This window comes from Bison bison, unplaced genomic scaffold (assembly GCF_000754665.1).
Source record: "Bison bison bison isolate TAMUID 2011002044 unplaced genomic scaffold, Bison_UMD1.0 scf7180017864379, whole genome shotgun sequence".
NCBI classification, from domain to species: domain Eukaryota; kingdom Metazoa; phylum Chordata; class Mammalia; order Artiodactyla; family Bovidae; genus Bison; species Bison bison.
Window position 1 is genome coordinate 9,329,068 of NW_011494951.1, and position 27,287 is coordinate 9,356,354.

The 27,287-nt window shown below is 44.7% G+C and overlaps 1 protein-coding gene across 2 annotated transcripts in view; it reads left to right on the plus strand.

Moving 5' to 3' along the window:
• Nucleotides 1-27,287, plus strand: part of CC2D2A (coiled-coil and C2 domain containing 2A) — a 132,878-nt gene that overhangs the window by 74,559 nt on the left and 31,032 nt on the right. For both annotated transcript variants that reach the window (XM_010857285.1, XM_010857287.1), the window contains exons 18-28: nucleotides 3,055-3,211; nucleotides 6,306-6,453; nucleotides 9,517-9,655; nucleotides 11,600-11,803; nucleotides 14,490-14,582; nucleotides 16,687-16,778; nucleotides 20,469-20,636; nucleotides 23,486-23,591; nucleotides 23,950-24,059; nucleotides 24,980-25,076; nucleotides 26,519-26,617. In XM_010857285.1, coding sequence (XP_010855587.1) covers nucleotides 3,055-3,211; nucleotides 6,306-6,453; nucleotides 9,517-9,655; nucleotides 11,600-11,803; nucleotides 14,490-14,582; nucleotides 16,687-16,778; nucleotides 20,469-20,636; nucleotides 23,486-23,591; nucleotides 23,950-24,059; nucleotides 24,980-25,076; nucleotides 26,519-26,617 — 1,413 coding nt within the window. The remainder of the gene's footprint in view (nucleotides 1-3,054; nucleotides 3,212-6,305; nucleotides 6,454-9,516; nucleotides 9,656-11,599; nucleotides 11,804-14,489; nucleotides 14,583-16,686; nucleotides 16,779-20,468; nucleotides 20,637-23,485; nucleotides 23,592-23,949; nucleotides 24,060-24,979; nucleotides 25,077-26,518; nucleotides 26,618-27,287) is intronic.

Consider the following 27,287-nt stretch of genomic DNA (forward strand, 5'->3'; position numbering starts at 1 on the left):
CCGAGAGGAAAGCATAACAGAAAGTGAATGCATCCTGAAGTGAGAGAGTGGTAGATTCACATCCCAGCTTTGTGACTCACGAGATGAAGGACCAGGAGAAATTTCTCCCCTCCGCTGAGCCCCACATCCATCATCTAGGATTGCAGGGTCTGATATCTTGCTCAATCTTTACCAGAAACCATCCTTTATAGGACTGTGGTTAAAATTAAGCACGGTATCAGACCTAAAGCTCTTAGTGGCTTCACACAAAGAAAGGCCTGTCTGGGTGAATAAAAATTCAAGAAGTACAAAAAGAATTTTAAAGAAAGAAAAATGCGCCATTCTCTCTGGCTGGAACTTTATGCCAGAGAGTCCATAACTTAGCAGATCAAACCAAGGTCTCTTGTGCAGTAAGCAACAACCTGTTCCATGTTCTTTATAGTCTGTGATATTATAAAACTGCAGGCTCTTATGAGAAGCTGGGATAAGCCAAAACTTATGGAACTTTCTTTTTCTATTAGAGTTCTAAACCAATAAAAGTATAGAGAAAATCTGTAAAAAAAGATACAAAAAGAGAGGGATCATTTATAAATTAATAGAGGCTTGAGCGACATACCAATCAACTGCCGTGTATGAAATCATTGTCATCCTGATTCAAAATATTATAGTAATTTTTTGAGATTCTGAAGGGCATTTGAAACTTACTGATATTTGGCATTACTCAGGAATTGCTGTGATAACTCTATGGTAATTATGCCTTTTTATATCCTCTTTTAGAGATATATATTGAAATATTTACAGATGAAATGATGTCTAAGCTCAGAATACTAATGAAGAGGCAAATAGTTGAGAAGATAGATAAAACCAGATTGACAATAACTTAATGGTAATTGAAGCTAGGTAGGTGATGGGTTCATGGTATATTATTCTTCTGATATTACATATATTTGAAACTTTCTTTAAAAGATCTTTTTAATATAGATCACAATATCAGCAAGATATTTAAAAATAGCACCTGTCTACTAATAAAGATGAAGTTGGAGAGTGTGGCTTAAATGTGCAACTCATGCGCTCCCTGCTGAGCCCTTGAATCAAGCAGGGGTAAGCCCTGAACAGTCACAGGTCTCTTGGTGGGCCCAGCCTGTTAGAATAGCTCACAGTGGTACTCAGTCTGGGGTCTTGAGTTCAGTTCCTATAGAGCCTCTGCCTTTGTCTTTGTCCCAGGAGCCCCTCCAAACTCAATCAGCCAGGTTGCAAATGTGAGCTGGTGAATACCAGGCAGATGAGGCCTGGATAGCAGGCCACACGAATCCATCCTTCTCATCCTTAGAAAAGAATCCACAGCACAACACGTGCTGTGTTGAGGGAGGATGGACAGAGAGGCTCCATAGTGTCATCTTTGCACATTCAGGTGGTGAGTGGAAAGATAATCAGAGGGGGATCGATTACATCAGAAGAGAAATAGAAACAGTTCATCGAGAGATGAATGGATAAAGGAGTTGTGGTACATACATGCAATGGAATATTACTCAGCCATAAAAAGGAACGAAACTGAGCCAGTTCCAGTGGGGTGGATAAACCTAGAGCCTGTTATCCAGAGTGCAGTAAGTCAGAAAGAGAAAAACAAATACTATATATTAGCATATACATCCATATACACGTATGGAATCTAGAAAAATGGTACTGAGGAACCTATTTGCATGGCAGGAATAGAGATAAGATGTAGAGAATGGGCTTTTGGACACAGTACAGGGGAGGGGAGAGTGGAACGAACTGAGAGTGCAGCACTGATGTATATACACCGTCACGTGTAAAGCAGAGAGCTAGTGGGGAGCTGCTGTACAGCACAGGGGACTCAGCTCAGGGCTCCGTGATGACTGAGAGTGGCAGGAAGGGGGTAGGTGTAAGGGAGGTTCAAGAGGCTGGGGACATATGTATACCTTTGGCTGAGTCATATGGATGTATGGCAGAAACCAACATGACACTGTAAACCAATTATCCTCCAATTAAAAATAAATTTAAAAATAAAAAAGAGGGAGGAGATATATGTATACTTAGAGCTGATTCACATCGTTGTACAGCAGAAACTAACACAGCATTATAAAGCAATTATCCTCCAATTAAAAATAAAAAGATAGAAATGCTTCATTAGTAGAAATAAAAGAGCAAGATCTGCATTTTAGAAAAATATGTACCAGCCAGAGAGGCTTCATGGAGAGAGACAATGGAACATGGAAGGAAGGCAGCAGAACTGAGAAATATTTTATCTTTTTCCCACAAAAGTGAAATGACCCAGGAATACAGGGGAAGCTTGATCACACGGAGCAGAGGGTCCGACTGAGACCATATTGTATATTTGTAATCTGTGGATGCCCTGGCAATGGGGTCTTCATCTCACGGTGATGGGAGGATGATGAGACATACCACAGTAATTAGCATCAGAACTATAGATGGTCCCATTGACCCCATTTTGGGAGAAAAGGTCTGTGAAGGAGATGGATAGGGCTCAGCAACTAACAAAAAAAATGAAGATCCTAAAGGAAAGACTGATTTACCGAGAATAGATTTTATATTAATAATACAGATAATACTTTTCTATTACCAATAATAGGTTTGACCCAATACCCCAGAGTACTTCAGGCATAATGCTTTTGCTACTGACTCTGAAGTTGGTGCAGATAATAAACCATCTGGTGGCTTGTCCAAATTATCTCACCTTTCTACCTGATGCTGTTGCTCTCTGAAATAACTGGAACCAGGAAAAAGAGGAAGCCTGTTCTCCAAAACTAATGCATATTAGTTTGAAATAGAAATATTTGCAGTAGCCTGGTAGTTTGTAATCAACCTCTCTACCACAGATGATTGGGCCAGGCAAGAAGACAGGATGCTGATAACTTGTCAAATAGGGTATGATCTGGTCTCCATGGGGGCCAGGGCAGCACGACTCAACCCTGCACTCTGACATGGATGCTCTGGACTAGAACAGTGAACAGCACAGACAAAGGGACTGATTATCTGGGAGTGAGCACCCTCTGTTGCTGTTTTTATTTGGCTCTTTCTCTTCCTCAATTTCAGGTCTATGAGACAGTTGGACACAGTGGTACCACCTTGCTGGCGGAAGTGTTTCTGCCTATTCCTGAAACCACTGTTGTCAGTGGAAGGGCTCCCATTGAAGAAGTGGAGTTTAGCAGTAACCAGCATGTGACCCTGGACCACGAGGGAGTCGGAAGTGGTACGGAAGGCCTCAGCGGCTCACAGAATCACTCTCAGATTTGAATATCTTTTTCTTTTCCCTTATCAGACAACCAGACAATTACAACATTGCTATCAGAAATTCAGATGAAAGCAATAATCACATACGATTTTTTGCAAAGTAATTTTTACACACTATGGGCGGCCAGTAAATTCATGTAACTGTACAAGTATGGCCACGTGCATTAAGGGCATTTAGATTGCCTTTGACACCTTAATTCAACTTCTAGGAATCTTTCCTGAAAAAATAATTCAAAATGAAGATAGAAATTTTGTGCATTAAAAAAAAAAAAAGTACATCATAGTGTTATCTGTATGGTGGAAAAGTTTGAAAGAAAATAACTGTAATGGGGATATTATTAAATACTATTCTCTCATCTCTCATGTTCTCATGGACTTTCTCACTCTGTCAACCATGTTTTTTTAACCTCTCTTTAATGTACTTGACATCTCTTTCTTTCACTTCTATATTCTGTGTAATCTCTTTAAATCAGTCTTCTAAGCCATGAATTCACTTTTTGGCTGTGTCTAGTCATTGAAATTCATCACTGAGTTCCTCATTTCAACGATTGTATTTTTCCCCTTCCTATTTAGCTTTTTTCACAATCAGTTCTGACAGCCTTTTGTCATTTTCTGACACTCTCAGTCATTTATTTCATTCATTCCTCCATTCTTTGTGTGCATGTTAGCCTCTCAGTAGTGTCCAACTCTTTGTGACCCCGTGGACTGTAACCTGCCAGGCTCCTCTGTCCATAGAATTCTCCAGGCGAGAATATTTTTCAGTATTCTGTATCTGGCATTCCAACACCTTTCTGCTTATCGGTCTGATTCTGTTTCCTCGCATGCCTGCTGACTTTTTGTTGTGAGTGCATATCTGGATGCAAGAATCCCTTGAGTCTGAAATCTGATCACCAGTCAAAAAGTCTGGAGATCTAAGCTTTTAGTTCCAACTCTGTTACTGACAAACTGTGTGACCCTCGTAATCACGTAACCTCTTTGACTATCATCTTCCTCTTTCATGAGAGGGGTCTAATAATACCTCCCTTAAATGTCTTATGGGGTTATTCTGAAGATCAAGATGCAGCGTTCAGTATGAAGGAAAGATTTTTTTTTTTAAGTCATAAAGTAAAATAAGCACACTTTATTTAATTGTTTTTATCTTGGCTGCTCTGGGTCTTCATCACAACATTCCAGCTCTTCATTGCGACACACAGGCTTAGTTGCCCTGTGGCATGTGGGATCTTAGTTCCAGGACCAGGGGTCAAACCCGTGTCCCCTGCATTGGAAGGCAGATTCTTAACCACTGGACCACCAGGGAAGCCCCTGAAGGAAAGCTCTTTAGAAAACACAAAGGGGCTATTATAAGGTTACCAGTGGTGTTGTTTTGTGTTAATATCAATAATATTAACTTGGACTCCAGAACAAGAAGTTCCTATGAAAGTGAAAAAGTGAAAGTCACTCAGTTGTGTTCAGCTGTTTGCAACCCCATGGACTATACAGTCCACGGAATTCTCCAGGCCAGCATACCAGAGTGGGTAGCCTTTCCCTTCTCCAGGGGACCTTCCCAACCCAGGGATCGAACCCTGGTCTCCTGCATTGCTGGCGGATTCTTTACCAGCTGAGCCACCAGGAAAGCCTATGTTTCATGCTTAAAAATCTTCTTCTTTTACATGATTAATGTCCTGTCCAGAGACGTTTTGTCATTAATGTCAAATCAGTGGGAGCCCCGTCAGTGAGGCCTTCAAGTTTCTAGCGTAGCTGAGCGACAGCGTCTGTGGACTGGTCAGTGCCTGCCAGGTCTGAGGCTTTGCAGGTTTTTCCTCACTTGACATGCTGCTTCTCATTCCAGGCACGCTCTCACCTGAGGGCCTTTGCATTGTTCCTTCTGCCAAGAAGGCTCTTTCCCAAGATACCTATATGCCTCCCTTCCACTTTCTTCAGGCCTTTCATTATTCAGAAGGGACCTCTCATGGAGCCTTCCCTTGCCACTTAACATTGGAAAGTTCAACCCCTGCCTCCTCCTCAAACATATATTTTCTAACACTTTTCATTTTTTTTTCCTCTTTTGCACTTACTACTCTCTAACATGGGGTTTCCCTGGTGGCTCAGTGGTAAAAAATCTGCCTGCAGTGCCGGAGATGTGGGTTGGATCCCTGGGTGAGGAAGATCCCCTGGAGAAGGAAATGGCAACCCACTCTTGCCTGGAGAATCCCATGGACAGAGGAGCCTGATGGGCCTGATGGGCTACAGTCCATGGGGTCGCAAAGGTGATCACAACTTAGTAACTAAATCACCACCACCACTCTCTAACATGCTAGCCTCATCTCTTTATTTATCACATCTATAATCTGTCTTTCCTACTTGAATGTAAATTCCGTGAGGTCACGGATTCCTATCAGTTTTCTTTACTCCTGTCTTGGTGACTAGAGTAGCGCCTGGCATGAAGTAGGGGCTCAAATAGGTATCTACTAAATGAATGAAGGATGTCTTCACAGTAATCCTTAAAAGGGGGTGCTATTATTATTATTATAGTATGGGCTTCCCTGATAGCTCAGATGGTAAAGAATCCACCTGCGACACAGGAGACCCCAGTTCACTTCCTGGGTCGGGGAGATATGCTGGTAAAGGGAAGGGTTATCCACTCCAGTATTCTGGGCCTGGAGAATTCCATGGACTGCATCCTCCATGGGGGTCACAAAGAGCAGGACACAACTGAGCAACTTTCACTTTCATTATTATTATCTCCATTTTATACATAGCGAAACTGAGGTTCAGAGAAGTTAAGCGGTCTGTCCATGGTCACACAGCTGTTAAGTGGCAGAATATATATGCAGTTGGTCCCAGTGCAGAGTGCATCACTCCTCATAATGCTACACTCTGCTATCAGAGATGCAGCCGAGGGGCCCACTGTGTCACCCCCTGAAGCTCCACGTTGTCGATCTGAATGATGTGTTCCATCCCCCTACCCCCACCCATTCTGTTCCATTTGTCTGCCCTCTGCTTTGCCTTCTCACTAGCACGGGGCTCACTCCCTCTTTCTAAACAGCATCCTTTTTCATCCACTGCTTCCTCAGGAGTGCCCTTCTCATTCGAAGCTGACGGTGGTAATCAACTGATTCTAATGACCTCAGGGAAAGTGTCCAACAGCGTGGCATGGGCCATTGGAGAAAATGGGATTCCTTTAATTCCTCCGTTGTCGCAGCAGAATATTGGATTCAGAAGGTAACGTGTGGCTAGAACAGCTGATGAGCAAGGACAGCATTGGCGTCAGCGCGATTCAGGGGGGAAAAGGCATGCAGTCTCACAGTCTTTCCTTTTATTGTCACGTGCCAGTATTTTCAGGGGTTTTTTTGTGTGTGTTCTTATGATAAAAACTAAAATGTTAATATCCTAACAAATATTGGAGGTTTGTCAGCATCAGACACCAGTAAGCCTGTGAAATATTCTTTTCGCAGTTTTGCAGATGGGAAAAGTACATGGTACATGTTGTTGTTGTTCAGTCTGTCAGTCGAGGCCCACTCTTTGTGACCCCATGGACTACAGCTCACCAGGCTCCCCTGTCCTCCACGATCTCCAGGAGCTTGCTCAAATTTGTGTCCATTGGGTTGGTGATGCCATCCAACCATCTCATCCTCTGCCACCCTTTTCTCCTCCTGCCTTCAATCTTGCTGAGCATCAGGATCTTTTCCAATGAGTCAGCCCTTTGCATCAGGTGGCCAAAGTATTGGAGCTTCAGCATCAGTCCTTCCAATGAACATTGGCATGGCATATAGTTGTATCTATTTGGCCCTCAGTCAGAGATCACTGTAAAGTATGACTGATGTAGAAACTTCTGGGTATATGAAAGGCCCTATTCTCAGTCCCCTTCCTTGATTGTTAGCTGTCGGTTTCACTCAGAACAGCAGGAAGGGACTCACTCCAGACGGACAGGCCACCCCTCTTAGTGGTTGATGCCCATCCAGGCAGCCTGGACTGTGGAGCCAGGTGCCTGGGTTCCAGTCTTGCTTCTGTCGCTCCCCAGTAGATGTGTCTTGAGTGGATCATCTTACTGCCGTGGCCTCAGTAGCCTCCATAAAATGAAAGGACTTACCTTTTCTTTTTTTTTAATTTATTTGGCTGCACCAAGTCCTCGTTGCAGTGTGCAGCATCTTAGTCGTGATGGGATCTAGTTCCCTGCCCAGGGATCGAACCCAGGCCTCTTGCCTTGGGAGCAGAGAGTCTTAACCACTGGACCACCAGGGAAGTCCCAAGAGGACTTATCTTGATCATCAGGAAGATACGTTCCAAGTCACAGGCTGACATTTTCAACATGTGGAAAAACAGCAGAACGGGGCTGGTTTTATTCCCTTTACGCCCCCTCCTTCCAATGTAAACACCTGTATCCATGTGATAACAACAATAAGGTCTTTCTCAGCCAGGAGCCTGGCAGCATTTCCAGGGGAGGCTTGTTTATGCCTTTACGTACAAGCCTCCTGTACTTTGTCTCATGGAGTTTCCTGCTGAGGTTAAAGCTTCAGCTCCTCAGGAGAGAAGGGAAAACAGTGTGAGTGATGGGAGACGCAGCCCTGTTAATAAAGGCCCAGCTGAACTGTGGTGACCACCTGGCCCCCTTGGAATTCAGTCATGTCCAAAGTTGGGGCTTAAGTTAGTTGCATAAATGTTCGTTTCTTCTCTTTTATTTTAGCCTCAGCCCCAAGTGGTCCCCAGTTACCTGGGAGGTGGGACCTTCCCGGCATCCTACACCAGGTGCCCTGGTCTGGATCCAGCGACTCAGGATACTGGTGTGCTGGGCACAGTTGCAGAAATGCAGGGTCACATTTGCATTCCTTCTATTTACGCTTCTTTTTCCCCCAGATGTACTGAGATCTCATTGACATGTAAAACTGTGTAAGTTTAAGGTGTACCACATAATGATTTGATATTCTAGATATTGCAAAATGATTTTCACAATAAGTTTGGGTAACATCCATTGACACACATAATTACAGATTTTTTTCCCCCCTTGGGCTGAGAAATTTTAAGATCTACTCTCTTAACAATTTCCAAGTGTACAATAGAGTATTATTAGCTACACTCATATAATCATACATAGGTTGAAGGCAGGAGGAGTAGGGGGTGGCAGAGGATGAGATGGTTAGATAGCATCACCAAACTCACTGGACATGAATGTGAGCTAACTCCGGGAGATGGTGACGGACAGGGAAGCCTGGGGTGCCGCAGTCCATTGGGTCACAAAGAGATGGACACGACTGAGCAACCAAACAACAGCAACAGCTACGGTCACCATGCTGTACATTAGAGTCCCAGAACCTATTCATCTTACAACCGGAAGTTTGTACTCTGGAATGGCTTCATCCATTTATCCACCCCCCTGAGCTCTGGCTCCACCAGTCTTTTCTCCGTTTCTACATGTTTGGTTATTTTAGATTCCACGTCAAAGTGAGATCGTCTCACTTAGCATGATGACTCAGTGTCCATCCATGTTGTTGCAAATGGCAGGATTTCCTTCTTTGATGACTGAATTATATATATATATATACACACAGATCACATTTTACTTATCCATGTGTCCACTGACGGACACTTGGGTGGTCTCCATGTCTTGTTATAACTGTTACTGTTATAACTAATACTGCTAAACATGGGGTGCAGAGACCTCCCCAGGACACTGATTTTGTTTACTTTGGATGTATCCCCAGAAGCCAGATTGCAGGAGCATGTGCTTGCTCTACTTTTAACTTCCTGAGCCTCCATACTGTTTTTCACGGTGGCTGCACCAACTTCCGTTCCCACAACAGTGCACAAGGAATTCCCCTCTCACATGCTTGCCAGCACTTGTTATTGCTTGCCTTTTATGACAGCCGTTCTGACAAGTGTGAGGTGACATTTCATTGTGGTTTTGATTTGCATTTCCCTGATCATTGAGCATCTTTTCATGTGTCTATTGGCCATTTGTATGTCTTTGGAAAAATGTTCATTCAGATCCTTTGCCCATTTGTTAATCAGATTGTTTTGTCACCATTGAGTTGAATGAGTTCCTTATATTTTTTGGATGTTTTTACACCTCATTAGACACATGCTTTGAAAATATTTTCTGCCACCATTCGTGCTTTTTTTACCCTTATAATGTATTTAATAGAAACTATCAGGTAAGGAAAAATGGCAGAAGTCCTTCCTACAATCAGACTTTCCTTCGCAGAGCAGGGCGGACCCTGCAGTTCTGTGGTCCTGATGCAGACTGCTCTGTGAGGAAGTCTGTCTCAAGGAATCAACTTCTGTTTTCAGCGCTTTGAAGAGAGCAGATGCCATCTCTTCTATCGGCACGTCAGGACTAACAGACATGAAGAAGTTGGCCAAGTGGGCAGCAGAGTCCAAGCTTGACCCCAACGACCCCAGCAATGGCCCCCTGATGCAGCTGATCTCGGTAACGTGGCAGGAGACATGGGCACACACCACTTCTCCCCTCGGTGTGGAAACCAAAGGGCAGGGCTTTTTACACAGGTCGTCTTTCACACTACGTTCTCCTGCGCCGGAGTGTGTGAGAACGTGAGGGATGGGTTAGCTCTGCACCTACTGACTGTGTGAGCAAGACAAACGTGGTCCGAAGCCCGTGATGCCCTCACAGTGTTGTTGGGAAGAAATGGGCTGCTGGTGTCAGCCTCTAGCTGTCCACACTCAGCATGCAGGAAGCACCAGATACTGCTGAGGTTACGGGGCTTCCCAGGTGGCGCCAGTGGTAAAGAACCCTAAATGGTAATCTAATCGTCCAACCAGAAAATGAGCAAAACCACCATTTCTGAAGACACCCCAGTACAGGAGAAATAAGCAATGCAGGTTCGATCCCTGGGTTGGGAAGATGCCCTGGAGAATCAAATGGCTATCCACTCCAGTATTCTTGCCTGGAGAATCCCATGGGCAGAGGAACGTAGCCCACGGAGGGCTACAGACCATGGGATCACAAAGAGTCGGACACAACTGAGTGACTAAACACTTGGTCCCCTTGATGTTTCTTCTTTTTAACCATTTGCCTCCCAGAGAAGCACAAAACACAGGGCTTGCTTTCCTGTTTCTGTTGCTCAGTCATGTCCGACTCTTTGCGACCCCATGAACTGCAGCACACCAGGCTTCCCTGTCCTTCACCATCTCCCGGAGTTTACTCAAGCTCATGTCCATTGAGTCTGTGATGCCATCCAACCACCTCATCCTTGCCTTCCTGACTAGCCCCTTTTATGAACCAGGATTGTCACCGCAGGATCACCTTTCCCATTGCAAAGCCCCAGCGGATCTCTGCTCCCAGAATCTCTCTCTGCAGGTCAAGGCTGCAGCTGACAAAGCTCCCAGCAGAGGAGTAAACGGACACCGGGGCAGAGTGCAGCCCAGACCTGCTCATCCTCTCAGGGTTGCTGAAGCTGTACTGTCTACGCTGGTGCCTGGGTCCATCTCTGGTTCACTTGTCCTCACAACCAAAGCCACAGAGTGGCGTCCAGGAACAAGACAACAAGGCCCTGGAGCCAAGTGAAGCTGGCTGACTGGGGCCCTTATTTATGTCCATAGATATAGTCTAAAAACTATATTTTAAAAATGTTTTAGTCGCTAAGTAGTGTCTGAATCTTTGCGACCCCATTTACTGTAGCCTGCCAGGCTCCTCTGTCCTTGGGATTCTCCAGGCAAGAATACTGGGTGGATTGCCATTTCCTTCTTCGGGGAATCTTTCTGACTCAAGGATTGAACCCAGGTCCCCTGCATTTTAGGCAGATTCTTTACCAACTGAGCTACAAGGTTTTAAAAATACATTTAAATATATATTTTATATATATTATGTATATGAATAATCTTATTTGCAGTGCTGTGTGCTCAGTCGCTCAGTCATGTCTGACTCTTTGTGACCCCCATGGACTGTAGCCCACCAGGTTCTCTGTCCATGGGATTTCCCAGGCAAGAATACTGAGTGGGTTGCCATTTCCTTCTCCAGGGGACCTTTCTGACCCAGGGATCGAACCTGAGTCTCCTGTGTATTTTTTGGAGTAGGCATTTGGTAACACACTGATATAATTGACTCATTTATCAGTCTGTTATATTTTCATAACACCTATTAAGGGAACATGCATACCAGACATGAACCGTTTACTTTTTATTTCTCTGGAAAAAATGATTTATGGTACTTTTAATAACTATTCAATGAAGATAATAGCATCTCCCTCATTGCCATTATATTTGACTGTGTTTTCTCTTCAAATGAAATAGTGGATGTTTCAAGCATATCCAAAACTGTTCAACATTCAACATCATTCCCAAGAAGCTCAGTGCCAAGTTTCCTTGGGTGAAATCTGCCTGTCACCTAGAGCTTTGTATTTCCTGGTTTTTATAGGTTGCTACCAGTGGTGAATCCTACATCCCTGATTTCTTCCGACTCGAACAGCTACAACAGGAATTTAACTTTGTTTCGGATGCGGAATTAAATAGATCCAAACGATTCAGGCTGCTGCTTCTTAGAAGCCAGGAGGTGCCAGAGTTCCGGCATTATAAGCAAATTCCACTGTATGACCGAGAAATTATGGAAAAAGTATTTCAGGTAAGAGATTGCCTTAGAGGGGTTAATAAAATAATGAAATATTTACTGTTCCATTTTGTATACTATTATATATATGTAGGTGTCCTTGTGGTGTTCTCAGTAGCAGTATTGGTTTCTTCATTGCACTTTACATAGCCTTTTCATTATTTTTCTTGAATCCAATGTTTAAATCATCTCTTTGTCTCAGTCTAATGACATCTAAACTAGGAAAAATTAGTGTCATAGAGCTGAAGAATCTCTTCAGTGTTAGTGTGGCAAACAGTCCTGCCTGGCTTAGTCAGGAATTCGATGCCCTTTTTTTAAAAATTAATTTATTTACTTAAATGGCTGCATCGGTCTCGTTGCGGCCTGCAGGATCTTCGTTGCATCACGAGGCATCTTTGCTTGCACTGCACAGACTCTCTAGTTGTGGCTTGCGGGCTTAGTGGCTCACATGTGGGATCTTAGTTTCCTGACCAGGGTTCAAACCCACGTCACCTTCGTTGCAAGGCCGATTCTTAACCACTGGACCACCAGGGAAGTCCCTCAATGCCATTTTAACCCAGTAAGTATTTACTAAGCACAAAGCACAGCGGTAAGCGCCGCTTGGAAGATAGATGGGTAGGATTTGAACAGCCTGGGTGAAGGGGTAGGAAGTGGGGAACAGGTCTGGTCAGGATGCTGCAGGCAGCTGGAGACAGAAAGCCTTGGGGGAGGTTGGAGTGGGGCAGGGAGCCTTTGAGGAGTTACAGGGAATAGGCCTGTGTAGGGGGGGCGGGCCAGGGAAAGCTGGACAAGTTTATGTTTGATGAGGTAAAGAAATAGCCACTAGAAATTAATATCAGTATGACTTCTTTTGTTTGTTTGTTTTCACTGCCATTACTCTAGGAGGTGGATCCCAAAAGATATTGCTGCAATTTATATCAAAGAATATTCTGCTTTACATTTTTCTCTAAGAGTTTTATAGAGTGTGGCCTTACATTTAGGTCTTTCATCAAAAGCAGTATGATTTTTCATGCAGAAATTATTCTTAGAGAGATGTTTTTGGTTACTTGGTTCTTCTTTGTTATCAGTTTGGACTTGTGATTATAAGTGATGAAAACCCAATTTGAACCAGCTCCTGTACCGGGGGAGTTTATGAGATGATGAAATCACAAAATCGAGTTAAGCGTCTTAAGACATCTGAATGACAGGAGCTCGTCTGCCCCTCAGAGCCACCCAAGGAGTGCCAGGCTCCTTCTCCTTCCTGTGGGGGCTTCACGTGGTATGATGGCCTCATTTTCCCCCATTTCAGACAGATTTCTCTGCTTGATCATTTGGCCACCAGTATCACCCAAGTTCATACCTAGGAGCCTCAGCCAGGAGGGAGAGGTGTGTCCTCTTGTCCCAAGTCTAACAATCTTGGGGACAGGGTCTTCCCTGGTGTCCAGTGGATAAGAATCTCCTTTGCAAGGCAGGGGATGAGGGTTTGATCCCTGGTCGGGGAACTGAGATCTCACATGCCACAACAAAGACTCCATGTTTTGCAACTAAGACCTGATAATAAATAAATATTTTTATGCAGCCAAATAGTAAATAAATATTTTTTTAAAAAAGAAAACCATCTTGAAGACGGCTCTTAAGAAGAGCTAGAGAAGGACTGAAGGAGATCATGGCAGCTTCCTGGGGCCCACATGGAATTTTCTTGATAGAAAAAGAGGAAAGTACAGCTGCCTAGGAAAAGAAAGCCAAAGGCACCCACTACTCTCCTCCAAGTAGGTGACCCAGGTCAACTGCAACCAGTTACTAACAACTAAGATGTTAGGTGCTCTTTTGTAATTGCTTTACTTGAAATAGACAAAAATAAAGAGTCAGACATGACTGAGCAACTGAACTGAACTGAACTGAACTTGGCTAAGCCATTTAGGTGAGCTTAGTATCTTGATCTACAGTGACTTGATTCTCTCTACGGCCTCAATTTCTTTCTGCATGAACCCTGTAACTTGTAAAAAACAAATATCATGTATTATACAAGGAATTTAGAAAAATGGTACTGACAACCTACTTGCAGGGCAAGAATAGAGACGCAGATCTAGAGAATGGACTCCGGACACAGAGGGGTGAATTGAGAGCGTAGATAGCTAATGGGAAGCTGCTACAAAGAACAGGAAACTCAGTTTGATGCTCTGTGATGACCTGGAAGGATGAGATCCTGAGTGGGGGGAACGCTCAAAAGGGAGGGAATGTATGCATACATATAGCTGATTCACATTGTTGTACAGCAGAAACCAACACAAACTGCAAAGCAATTATACTCTAATTTTTAAACAAAACTTTTAAAAAGCATTGTAACTTGTAACTACTTGTAAAGCAGTTCAATCAACTGTTTCCAAATCCTGGATGCTGCATCAAAGATCAACTCTGAACCTGAAGTTCAGAGGGAAGTAGAAGGAAGATTTAGAACCACAATTTGTGACTTAAACTACACATGACGAATAATTCTCTAATCTGGACTGTAGCTGCCATGGAATTTTCCAGGCAAGAATACTGGAGTGGGTTGCCATGCCTTCCTCCAGGGGATCTTCCCGACCTAGGAATTGAACCCTGGTCTCCTGCACTGTAGACAGATTCTTTACTGTCTGAGCTACCAGGAAAGCCCAATTTCAAAAAAGGCATGAGAGTACCAGTATTTTAAAATCATAGAAGTATTGTTTCCTTTTAATTTTAGGACTATGAGAAACGGTTACGAGACAGAAATGTAATCGAAACCAAGGACCACATAGACACCCACAGGGCCACAGTAGCAAAGTACCTCCAGCAGGTAAGGAAAATCATTTCAAACAGTCCTCGTAGGGGACAAACAGGCAGCATCCTGATGTTGGAGAAGGGGGGTCTTTATCCTCAACCCTTGTTGGCTTATTTTCTCATGATCGTTGTTGCTGTTGTTCTACTCTATTACAACCCTATAGACTGTAGCCCACCAGGCTCCTCTGTCCGTGGGATTTCCCAGGCAAGAATAACTGGAGTGGGTTGCCATTTCCTTGTTAGGGAGTCCCTCAAAGAATATTCTAAACTGAAAAATTCTAGGGTCACAATGGCAACATGAATAACCTCTCTCTTCCTTTTAAGACTAGACATAAAGTCACTTATCCTATAGTAGTCTGCAACCCTTTATGGCTTGCCAGGATCCTCTGTCCATGGGATTGTTCAGGCAAGAATACTGGAGTGGGTTGCCATTTCCTTCTCCAAGGGATCTTCCCAACCAGGGATCAAACCCACATCTGCATTGGCAGGTGGGTTCTTTACCACTGAGCCACCAGGGAAGCCCTCCTCATTCTTACAGATATAAAATTGATTAGCAACTATCTTCATCTTTGTAACATAATTACTTGGTTCTCCTTTGTATTACCTTGGATTCATGATTGTAAGTGATAAAAAGTCCAGTTTGAACTAGCTCAGGCACCAAAGGGAATGTATTCAGTGAGGAAACACTGAAACCTCTAAGATTGGTCTCAGTTTATCATCAGTGGTTATCTTGAGGGGTATGATTACAAGGCACTTACTTTCTAAATCATGATTTTTTTAAAAAATATTTGAATGTTTGCTGTGCAAAAACTTCCAAATTTGATTCGATCCCATTTGCTTACTTTTGTTTTTATTTCTATTGCCTCGGAAGACTAACTAAATATAGAATTACCATATGAATGTGTGCATCTTACTACCTTGGTAATAAAAAAGTTTTATAAACCACATACTCACTGCCCTTCTGCACTAGAAAATGAAAGTATTCTTTTGTCCTTCCTTTAGTTAATTTAACTTGTAAGAAGTGCTACAATAACTACAGTACATTTTCCCCAGCCAGTTAATCTACCCTTTAGGTTTTGTATAAAAAAATAATGTATGACATTTAAGAGCGCCTCCATTTAAAAAATAATTAGGAACTAAATCACTCTGAATAGGGGAAGAACTTAATCAGTTCTGAAGTGTGTGTGCTTCGAAGTGTGTTAGTCACTCAGTTGTGTCCAACTCATTGTGACCCCATGAACTCGAGCCCGCCAAGTTCCTCTGTCCGTGGAATTCTCCAGGCAAGAATATTGGAATGGGTAGCCATTCCACTCTCCAGGAGATCTTCCTGACCCGGGGGTGAAACCCAGGCCTCCTGCACTGCAGGCAGATTCTTTACAGTTTGGCGCACCAGGGAAGCCAAAGGTGAAAGCTTTAGTCCCTCAGTTGTGTCCGACTCTTTGTGACCCCGTGGACTGTAGCCCGCCAGGCTCCTCTGTCTATGGTACTTTCCAGGCAAGAATACCGGAGTGAATATCCATTCCCTTCTTCAGGGGGTCTTCCCGACCCAGGGGTCAAACCCAGGTCTCCTGCACTGCAGGCAGATTCTTAACCATCTGAGCCGCCAGGGAAGCCCTCTTGTGTTTCAAGACAGGTCCTGTTTTCTGTAGTTGTTCATTCATTTTTGTTGTTGTTCAGTTGCCACGTTGTGTCTGACTTTTTCCGATACCATGGACTGCAGCACGCCAGGCCTTCCTGTCCCTCACCGTCTCCCGGAGTTTGCCCAAGTTCCTGTCCGTTGAATCGGTGATGCCATCCAACTATCTCATCCTCTGTCACCCTCTTCTCCTTCTGCCTTCAGTCTTTCCCAGCATCAGGGTCTTTTCCAAAGAGTCATTCATTCATTCAGCTAAATTTTCTGCCAGGAATTTGTCCAGATCCTGACAATATAGCAGTGAACAAAATAGAACGCCCCTGCCTTAGGGAGCTTACGTTAGCAAGGAAAGTTGGTTGATTTACCGTAGGAAGGGGTCAGAGCTGTGATGGATTGTGAAAGTGCCACCACACCGCAGTGACTTTCGAGCAGAGAATGGTGCAGGTCAGCAAACAAGAACATTTAAATAAGTCTTTCTCTCCCTCAGGTTAGAGAATCAGTGATAAATCGTTTCCTCATTGCGAAACACCATTTTCTTCTTTCGGATTTGGTAGTAGAAGAAGAAGTTCCCAATATCAGGTAAAAAAAAAAAATCTTGTTATTTCTTGTAAAAATTATTTGTATTGTATTATATTAAATATTCCCTGTGAATGTAAGATTTCTATCAGGGTATGGTATGCATTTGGCCCCCTAACAGTACTGGAAACTGGTAAAGCCTGATGAACGCCTGATGTCACATTTTGGGGGGGATTCTGTTAGCACGAGTACCACGAGACCCTCTCCATCACATTCCAGTGGACCCCATCTCACCTCCCATCACCCCCAAGGGCACTTCCCCAGCCTTGGCCATCTTCTCATTCCAGTCACATGAAATGTGACAGCATCCTTTCTAGCACATCGTCCTCCTGCCTTCATCACCTCCCTGGGCCAAGATCTCCCTCACTCCCCCGTCACAGGGCAGTGGGGTGGCCGAGAATTATCCCGCTGAGATTCTGAGTGGCAGGGAGAGGCCTGGTTCCAGCACTGCGGCTGGGAGGCACAGAGCTGCCCTGTGTTTGGTGGCGGGTGGGCAGCAGGGGAAAGTGGATATTTACATAGAAGTTGGGAATTGACTCTATTTGTTTGCTAAATCGTCTCCCTGTCATTTAAAATAATTCTCAAATGGTCTCAAGTCGAGGCGGATGCATGAAAGATGAAAGAGAACTTTCTATATTGGTGGGCTTGCACAGTCCATTGACTTAATGACCCTTCCTGTGGTTAAATCTCTTGGTCTCCTGAAAGGGCTTCCCCGGTGGCTCAGCTGGTAAAGAATCTGCCTGAAATGTGGGAGACCTGGGTTTGATCCCTGGGTTGGGAAGATCCCCTGGAGAAGGGAAAAGCTACCCACTCCAGTATTCTGGCCTGGAGAATTCTGTAGAGTGTATAATCCACGGGGTTGCAAAGAGTTTTTGTGCAAACTCACAAAAAGTCTTTGGACATATGTCACAAAGTTATTGGACACAACAGATGGTCTCCTGAAAAGGTTATTTCCTATGCATGGACTTCCTCTCTGCCACCCAGCTGGCAAGGAGACAAAAAACTGGTGCAATCCATGGGAGCCCCTTTTCCTGGCTTTGCCTCCATCCTCATACAGAAGGGAGGCTGTGCCCACAGAAAATTCATGCAAAGTGAAAGTGAAGTTGCTCAGTCATATCCGACTCTTTGCGACCCCATGGACTATAGCCTACCAGGTTCCACCGTCCATGGGATTGTCCAGGCAAGAATACTGGAGTGGGTTGCCATTTCCTTCTCCAGGAGATCTTCCCGACCCAGGGATTGAACCCAGGTCTCCCGCATTGTAGGCAGACACTTTACCAATCTGAGCCACCAGGGAAGTCCTCTCCATTCCAGGCCCACAGTCCAATCATTGACTGTTTTCTTTTTCAATCATGAAAATTACACTTTAGATGATGATTTTTCATGCTGTTTTCCATTTCTTTTCTTTCTTTTTCTTTTTTCTGCTTTACTTTTCTGCATTAAGTTCTGAAGGCTCAGGGTATGTTCTTTCTTCTTTTCATTTTGGTTTGTTCTTGGCTTTAGATTAAGATATTTCTGTATATAATGGTCCCAGCCACCAAGATGTTCTCATGCTGACTATGGGGACAGCTAAGTCTTGTGACAGGAGATATTCCTCGGGGAGGGAGCAAGTATTGAGGAAAGAAGCGATGTGCTTTGTTACAACCTCCTGGCAAAGGTTTTTCTCTGAGGTTCCCAAGTCTGGATTAGGCAGGCATCCTGGCAGAGTGATTAAAAAGATGGGCTATAATTTGTGTCAGTGTGGATGGACTTTTGAGGGCATTCCGTTAAATAGGATGAGTCAGAGAAAGATAAGATCTCTGGGATTCTCACATATGTGGAATCTAAAAGAGCCAAACTAATAAGAACAGAGACTAGACTGTTGGTCACACAGGGCTAGGGGCAGGGGGATTGGGGGGATAGTTAAGGGTAGAAGGGTATAAGCCTACAACCAGTAGATAAATAAGTCCTGGAGATCTTATGTACAGCATAGTGATTATCGTCAACAATATAAACTTCAAGGGTGCTAAGAGACTGTATATTAATTGTTCACACCACACACACACACACACACACAAAAACAATAATTACTTAAAGTGATAGAGGTGTTGGCTAATGCTGCCTACGGTGGTAACCATAATGCCATGTATTAATGTATCAAACACATCTACTGTATACCTTGAACTTATACAGTGTTATATATCAACTGTATCTCACTAAAATTCTAAAATTAAAATGTACGGTAAAACCAAAAAAGACATTTGCAAAAATGTAAAATAGTGTCACTCTCCTCACACTCTTGGTTTTGGGAAAGATAGTTATTTTTTCACAAATTTTACATCACATTGTTATATAATGCGCTTATTCTTGTCCCAAATGAGTTAATGAAAAGATATGTGCAGATATTCAAAGAAAAAGTTGGGCTGTCAAGTCAGGGTGATCTGAGCTTGAACCTCAGCTCCCTCTCCTTCTATTTAGGAGCCTCCAGCAAATTCTATCACCTCTCAGAGCCTCTAGTTTCTTCATATGAAAAATGGGGTAACACCCTTGTAAGGATTAGAAAGAGTATACGTAAGGCCCCTCACACTCTGCTTGAACCGTAGCAGTGCTGGTAAACGGGAGCTCCTCTGTGCTCCCTTAGAAGGCCCTGGGGGGCTCACGGAACCACAGGCCCTGGGAGTCCCTTGGGAGTCATCTCCCTGGGCTGGCACGTGCCTCTTGGAAGGAGGGCTCCAGTCCAGCCAGCTCTTCCGTACTCACAGAGAAGAGCCGCGTGAGCGTTGCCAGCCTGAGGCCAGCTCTGCCCAGCTGGCGTTGCTCTGTGGCTGTCGGGCTTAGCCATTCACATCAGCTTCCCGATACGAAGTCTCCGCTGTGCTCTCTTTAGTCTCTGGGGCAGAATTAAACTCGCTGTTCCCTGGCCCTTCTCATTCATAGACTGTGTTGCTTTCACCTTCCAGGAAGTGTTCATGGGTGTCATCTCAGTGACAGGCAGAGACATAGAGAGGTAGAGAGATCCCCCTGGCCCCCCTCCCCTGCCTTCCTCCTATCTCCATCCCCTCCTTTCTCCAGCAGAATCACCGTGGCATCGTGACCACTGTCATCATCCCAACAGTCACTGTGTTAGGGCATCTGCTAATGCTAGACCCATACCCAGGGGCTCTGTGTACGCGCCTCGCTTAGTCCTCTCAATAACCCCAAGAGGTAGGTATTAATATTCCATTTTACAGATGATGAAACAGAGACAGCAAGAGGTGAAATGATTTGCCCAAGGTGAGCAGGATGCACTGGCCTGGAAATACTGGCCCTGAAAAGCGGTAGAACTGCAGTGAAGAGGGTCAACGAGGAAGGTGGAAGGAAGCATTGGGTGTTGCAGGATTGGCAGGAGCAAAAGCGGACAGTTGGCAAGCTCAGGCCACGTTTGAGGGGCTGGGGGATGAGCAAGGCAGAGGGCAAGCAGGAGGTGCAGGGCGGGGCCCAGAACCTGAGTTATCTGCCTCGGATCAGAAGCTGCTAAAATATACGTTCATCATCTACGCAGTAGATCTCCCCCATCTTGGGAGAATCTTTTGACAATTTCCACCCCTCCTCAAAGAGACAAAGAGTTTTTCGGGGACCCATGAGGGACCTTGGGGCAGAGTGTGGGAAGGTGTCTCGTGAACTTCCCCAGTCTTTCTTTCCCCTAGAGTCCTAACTCTGTTCTGTAATCATTAGCATTTTGGGCCTGAGCCTTTTCAAGCTGGCAGAACAAAAGCGACCACTGAGGCCAAGGAGAAAAGGCCGGAAGAAGGTGACAGCCCAAAACCTGTCCGACGGAGACATAAAGCTGCTGGTGAACATCATCCGGGCTTACGACATTCCGGTGAGGAAGCCGACGGCAAGGTGAGAGCCCTCCAAGCCGGCCTGGGGTGGGAGCTGCGGGACCCCACCTCTTCACAGTGTGTTCACTCTCATCATCAACAGAGTTGTTGCTCTGTGGGGGCTGAGGGGAGGGATGGGGGTGAGGGTGGGTGTTCTTGATGATGTCAGGGCCCCATTAGTTCCAAGTAACAGAACCAAGGTGGCACTAGAGGTAAAGAACCTGCCTGCCAATGCAAGAGACGTGGGTTCGTTTCCTGGCTCTGGAAGGTCCCCTGGAGAGGTCATGGCAACCCACTCCTGTCTTCTTGCCTGGAGAATCCCATGGACAGAGGAGCCTGGTGGGCTACAGTCCATGGGACTACAGAGAGTCAGACATGACTGAGCAACTGTGCACAGCACAGCACAACAGAACCAAATCAGTCGATTTAGGGTAAAGAGGGGCTTTGTTGGCTATATCTCACGGAACAAGAGGACAGCAGATATGGTGGAACCACGAGGGAGACCTAAGGTTAAGCTGGCATCTTCAAAGGCCCTTTGTCTCTCTTGCTTCCGTGTGAATTTGCTTCACTCTTTGTGTGATGGAAGTGATTCATCCTCGATGGTTCCACCCCCAGTCATCAGCTCCCCAAAAGGTCCTAGCCCAGGTCGGGTGCTGAGCCACATCTAGTTACCTACAGTCAGGGGCGGGTTCACAGGGACCAGCCCTGAAGACGGGGGACAGTCCTCAGAGAAGTGGGTGAGAGCTGGGAAGATACCCCAAAGGTGCATATTCTAGATTCCGAAACATGTGCTGTGAGCACAAAACTGTGGCTTCTTTTTTATCTGCCCAGAGAAAGGAATTACACCCACTGTATTTCATACACTGGGGCAATGGGGACTCCTCAGCCATAAGGAAGTGTTAATCGATTCATTGTGTCTGAGTCTGTGACCCCATGGGCTGTAGCCCACCAGGCTCCTCTGTCCATGGGATTCTCCAGGCTAGAATACTGGGGTGGGTTGCCATTCCCTTCTCCAGGGGATCTTCCTGACCCAGGGATCAAACCCGGGTCACCTGCATTGCAGGCAGATTCTTTTACTGTCTGAGCCACCAGGGAAACCCAACTATAAGTAAGGTGAGCTTAAATTTCTTAGCCCCTTGGAGAACAGAGACAGAAGGAACAAGAATTACTCCTCTTTGCTGGTGCCCTTACCAGTGTGATGAGGGAGGCTATACCTTACTGTACATTCACAGTGTTCTAGGCACTACCCTAGGCACTTTCGTATCTATGATTTCACTTACTTCTCACTACTATTACTGTCTCCATTTTACAAAAGGGCAAATGGAAGTGAAGAGCTTGTCGTGGCTTGCCCAAGGGCCTCCAGCCGTCTGATTACAGAAGTCCCCTGTTCTAGCCTGGGCCTCTTTCCTCCCTAGGTTCTTCCTTTTAAATGATCTATCCACTCCCACCCCCCCTATTATTTTGCCCTCCTTTTTTTCTTCTAACTCATCTACCCATCACAGAACATCCGATCATCACCAACTATTCCCAGAGTTTGGTCACATTTTGTTTTGTGAATGTCTGTCTAAGCTCTTGAATCTGTGCCATAGCATCGCTTCCCCAAGCCACATCCCAGCCTTTTCATCTTGATCACATTAAAGCTCAACTGTGGGGTGAAAAGCTGTTTTTGTTATTTTTTAATGAATAGGCAATAGGTATTATTTTTTATTTCTGTTAAGTTTTTTAAGATTTAAATGATTTCATTCAAATCATTACAAAGAAGCATAATTGATCCTATTGTTTTACATTTAGTATAGACTCATCAAGTCAGCTCAGATACCAATTCTTGCACTAAATCCACCCAAATCTTAGCCCTCTCCCCTTGAAACTAAACTAAATAGGATTTTCAGTACTCTCTCTGCTCTCTTATATCCCATGCCCTCCAGTCTAACACATACCCCACTATATTACGACTCTTTGTTTATCTAGTCTAAGCTAAAGTGTATCTTATTGGCCTTTGCAGCCCCAGAGTCTAACAGATTGCTAAAGTACAGGAGGTACTAAACAGATGTTTGTGTAATAATGCAACTGACAGTGTTCCAAACAGGAAAAAGGTTTTCTCTGGTAGCTGTTGAGTTAAATGTTCCACTTTCCTTGTCTCGTAGTTTGTCTGAAACCCTTTCTGTGAAAAGGTAAGACAGTCTGGTGGAAAGAGACAAGGTGTACTTTGCCACTGAATGTGAAATACTAGATACACCAGAAAATTCAAAACAAATATGCAAGTGGGTTGTTGGGATGAGGGGGAAGGCGTCTGGGAGAGGATCTCTGGACATGACCTTCATTTCTTCCTTTATGAATGGCAGTTCAAAAGGGAAAGAGGACAAGACTCGTAGATCCTAACTCGAGCTAGGAATCACTGACCACCTTTTGCCAGTGATGCCTGGCAGGCCCAGAGAGAGAGATCTTACCTGGGATGTGTAGCTCAAGCTTCCTGGAGTATGAAGTTTCAAAAAACATACAGAGAAAGAGGACCTGAATTGGATGGAGGCAGGGCAGGCTGGTTAGGAGGCTCAGGATTCTGCTACCTGAAAGGGATTGATGCTCTCAATTATGGGGGAAAGGCACCCACGAGACCGTAGAGAGAAAAGGTCTCTTCTTCTATTCCAGCCAGACATGCAGACCTAAGGAAGGACGTTGGAAAGGTTCTGGTAGTCACTAGGTGAGTAGGGAGGACCAGAGCATATGAAAAGACTTCTAAAGCGTCAACAAGCTTTGCAAGAATGTCTGCCAGGATAACTATCAGCACCAAACATCTTTGGAGAAACCATCTGCTCAGTAACATAATTAGACTTTCCCTGTCATTTATTTCTTCTGTTCATTTTTCCCTCCTAGTAAATTCCACCAGACATCAAGATCTTCAAGGACCTTCACTGAAAAGCACGCTGCTTCCCCAGCAACACACAGCCCAGCCCACAGCTCCGACTACCCCCTCGGCCAGGTGAGATACCCAAGTGCTGGCTCTCTGGTTAGAATCTTGCCCCTTATGTTTTTAAGAATTGCCTAGAAAGTTCATAATCCATTTTCTGTCTCATTTTCTTTGGAAATATACTATTTAGAATCATGTTTTTCCTCTGCTCAGAACAAAATAATTCTACTAACTGTTACAGACTGTTTTCTCTTGATTAAAAAAAAATAGTATAGAAATTTATTAAAAGTATATGCATAAACTTCCAAACTTCCAGTTTCTGCTCGGGATTTAGTGAGCTGAAAAGGGTTTCAATCCTAAACTGAAACAAACCAATAACAAAAAATCTAGCTAAACAGAAACTGTACATGTTCTTTTTTTTTTTTTTAAGGTTTTAGTACGTCCTTTTGTAGAAGTTTCATTTCAGCGAACAATCTGCCATACCACTACAGCAGAAGGACCAAATCCCAGCTGGAATGAAGAACTTGAACTTCCATTTAGGTAGGCATATTTTTCTCATATCACAAGTGGTTCCAATCAAGGGGGGAAAAAAATGGGAAATGTCCAGCTTTTGAAATGTGGGTTCATTGTTAGGATACCCCACTCAACTCCAGGCTCTGGTTCCTCAGAGCCCAAGCTTTCCACTCCCTTGACCCCATAGGCCCTACGCTGATTTTTTTTTTCTTCCCTATCTCCCCAGCTCTGGGAGCCTTAAGTCATTTCAAACCCAAATCTCCTTCATTGCAGGTGGTCTCCTGCATTTTGGGTTGTTTCTTTACCAACTGAGCCACCTTGGAAACAGAACTAGTTAAGTCAGAAGACAAACAGGAGAAAAAAAAAAGAAAGAGAGAGAAATAGATACCACTTTTCTACATAGTATAAGCAAAAAAGAATGAGCAAAGTTCAAGGCCAACGCTCAACCAAGCAGATGCAGTGGCCCGGTTTGGAGCCATGCCATGGAGAGGGCTGCTCTGGCCAGGCCTGGCAAAACTCAGAGCAGCTGATGTAGCAGATGAACCTCAGCTCGGCCTTGGTTAATTGGCAGGAAAAGTGACTGGGCTTCCCTGTTGGCTCAGTGGTAAAGAACTCACCAGCCAATGCAGGAGACACGGCTTCAATCCCCGGGTGGGGAAGATGCCCTGGAGGAGGAATTGGCAACCCACTCCAGCATTCTTGCCTGGGAAACCACATGGACAGAGGAGCCAGGCAGGCTGCAGTCCATGAGGTCACAAAGAGTCGGACAGGACTTAGAGATGAAACAACAAACCACACTGTAGGATCCCCGTGCTGGAGAAACCCTTTAACTGAAAGAACTGCCGTTAGTCCTCATTTCTTTGCTCATATTCCTGTTTGGACATTGGAGTGCTCACTATTTCTCTTTTGCTTCTTTCGTGTTCTCTGATCGTGGTGCGCATCTGCAGGGCCCCCAACGGGGATTACAGCACCACCAGCCTGCAGTCAGTGAAAGACGACGTGTTCATCAACATCTTCGATGAAGTGCTGTATGATGTCTTGGAGGTGAGCTCACGTTTTTGAGGAAGATGTCTGTACTTGTTTTCATATCCTCTACCCTCCGTGCAAGGCCTGTCAGGGAGGAGAAATTTTCCCCTTATTCTTGTGGGGTCTGTTAGCTGGTCTGATAATTAAGCTGACACAAGATAGATTAACAGGGGGGAAGGAAACCAACTTTTAATTTTGTGCATACAGAAGTCTCATAGATATAGTATCTAGGAAGTGACCAAGGCAGATAGCTTTTATACTTTTTAGACAAAGAAATGATAAAGATGTGAGGAGTTGACGAGATAAGGACGTTTGGATTCAATGTGGTAAATTAGTAAAGGCTAACAAGGTGCATTTATGCAGCCTCCCCGGCCTTGGAGTCCCTCTCTGGTGAAAAGGTGTCTCTCTACGCAAGATGCAGGGAAGGTACCTTTCCTCGGGTTGGGGTGGGGGGGGGCGTTATTTCCTGCTTTCTGGAGACTGGAGACAAAGGAGGGTCTGGGTGTTCTTGCACCAGCTGTTTTTCAAATAACTTGAATTCAAAATAACCAATCTGCCACTTTGGCAGGTCTGGGGGCAGCCTGCCCTCAGTACCATAGGTCCCCAAATTCGGGATGTTTGAAACCTGACATGTATGAATGAGGAACGGGAGGAGGGAGGAAGAGAAACAGCTTTTTTAAAACAATAATTTTATTTATTTATCTTTGGCTGTGCTGGGTCTTTGCTTCTCTGAGGGCTTTCTCTAGCTGCAGTGCGAGGTCTTACTGCCGTGGCTTCTCTTGTTTCTGTTCACCGGCTCCAGGGCGCGTGGGCTTAGTTGTGCCAAGGCATGCGGGATCTTCCAGGACCAGAGATCAAACCCATGTCTCCTGCACTGGCAGGCAGGTTCTTAACCACTGCGCCACCAGGGAAGCCTGAGAACCAGCCCTTTTGTTTTCAATCTGAGTGTCTGCTATGATCCAGGAATTGTGCTAATTCTTTATTAGCACATTGCCTTAGCTCTTTCTAAGCACACTGTCTTAATTCTAAAATAACCCATGAAATAGATTATCATTTTTCTTGTTGTTTTGTTTTTTCTTTTTTAAAATATTAATTTATTCAGTTGGCCACACTGGGTCTTAGCTGTGGCATGTGGGAGCTAGTCCCCTGACCAGGGATTGAACCTGGGCCCCCTGTATTGGAAGTGCAGAATCATACCCACTGAACCACCAGGGAAGTCCCCAAAGTAGACCGTTAAACTCCCAATTTATTGATGAGGAAACTGAGGTCCAGAGAGGTTAAATGACTTTCCTGGTTTTTACATAACTATTAAGTGTCTCAACAAGAATGTGACTTATATCTGTTTAACCTAAACCTACTGTGCTTTCAGCTAAAATCCTGCTGCTTTCCTGCTGTCGAGTTACTTATTAAATGACTGTCTGGAGTTGTTAAACAATTATGACTTCCCACCCCTCCTTTAGGACGACCGTGAAAGAGGAAGTGGAATCCACACTCGTATTGAGAGACACTGGCTGGGATGTGTGAAAATTCCGTTCAGCACGATATATTTCCAAGCAAGGGTAAGCGTCTGAAGTCAGAATTCCATGGCAGTGGGGAACTGCTCTATCCAGCTTTCCTGGTACAGCTTTCTTTGTGGAGGTATACCCTTAACACTGGGGCTTCCTTGGTGGCTTAATAGTAAAGAATCCGCCTGCCAATGCAGGAGATGGGGGCTCGATCCCTGGGTCGGGAAGATCCCCTGGAGGAGGAAATGGCAACCCACTCCAGTATTCTTGCCTAGGAAATCCCATGGACAGAGGAGCCTGGTGGGCTACAGTCTGTGGGGCCCCAGAGTCAGTCGGATACGATTCAGCGACTGAGCAGGAGCACCCTTAACCCTGAGAGGACCGACACGCAAGGCCGCTATTGGAAAGATAAATATCACTGTGTAAAGCCACTGATCTGTCATATTTGCATGACTTACTAAAACACCTATCTTCCTGAGGATTAGTAGTTCACGTGCTGCTTTTCCAATCTGATAGTTTTTTTTAACACTTAAATAGATGTGAAGAAGGTAGGACAAAGTAGAAACTTGTCAAGAATGACTGGAGTCGGGTGGCCAGATGCCTGAGAATAACCTGAAGAAAACAATCAGGCCAGCTGATGGCCCCTTTAATTAAGTGCATTCATGTTTCCAGAGTCCTCACTATTTCAGAAATGAACATCGGTTGACTCGCTCAACTAAGTACC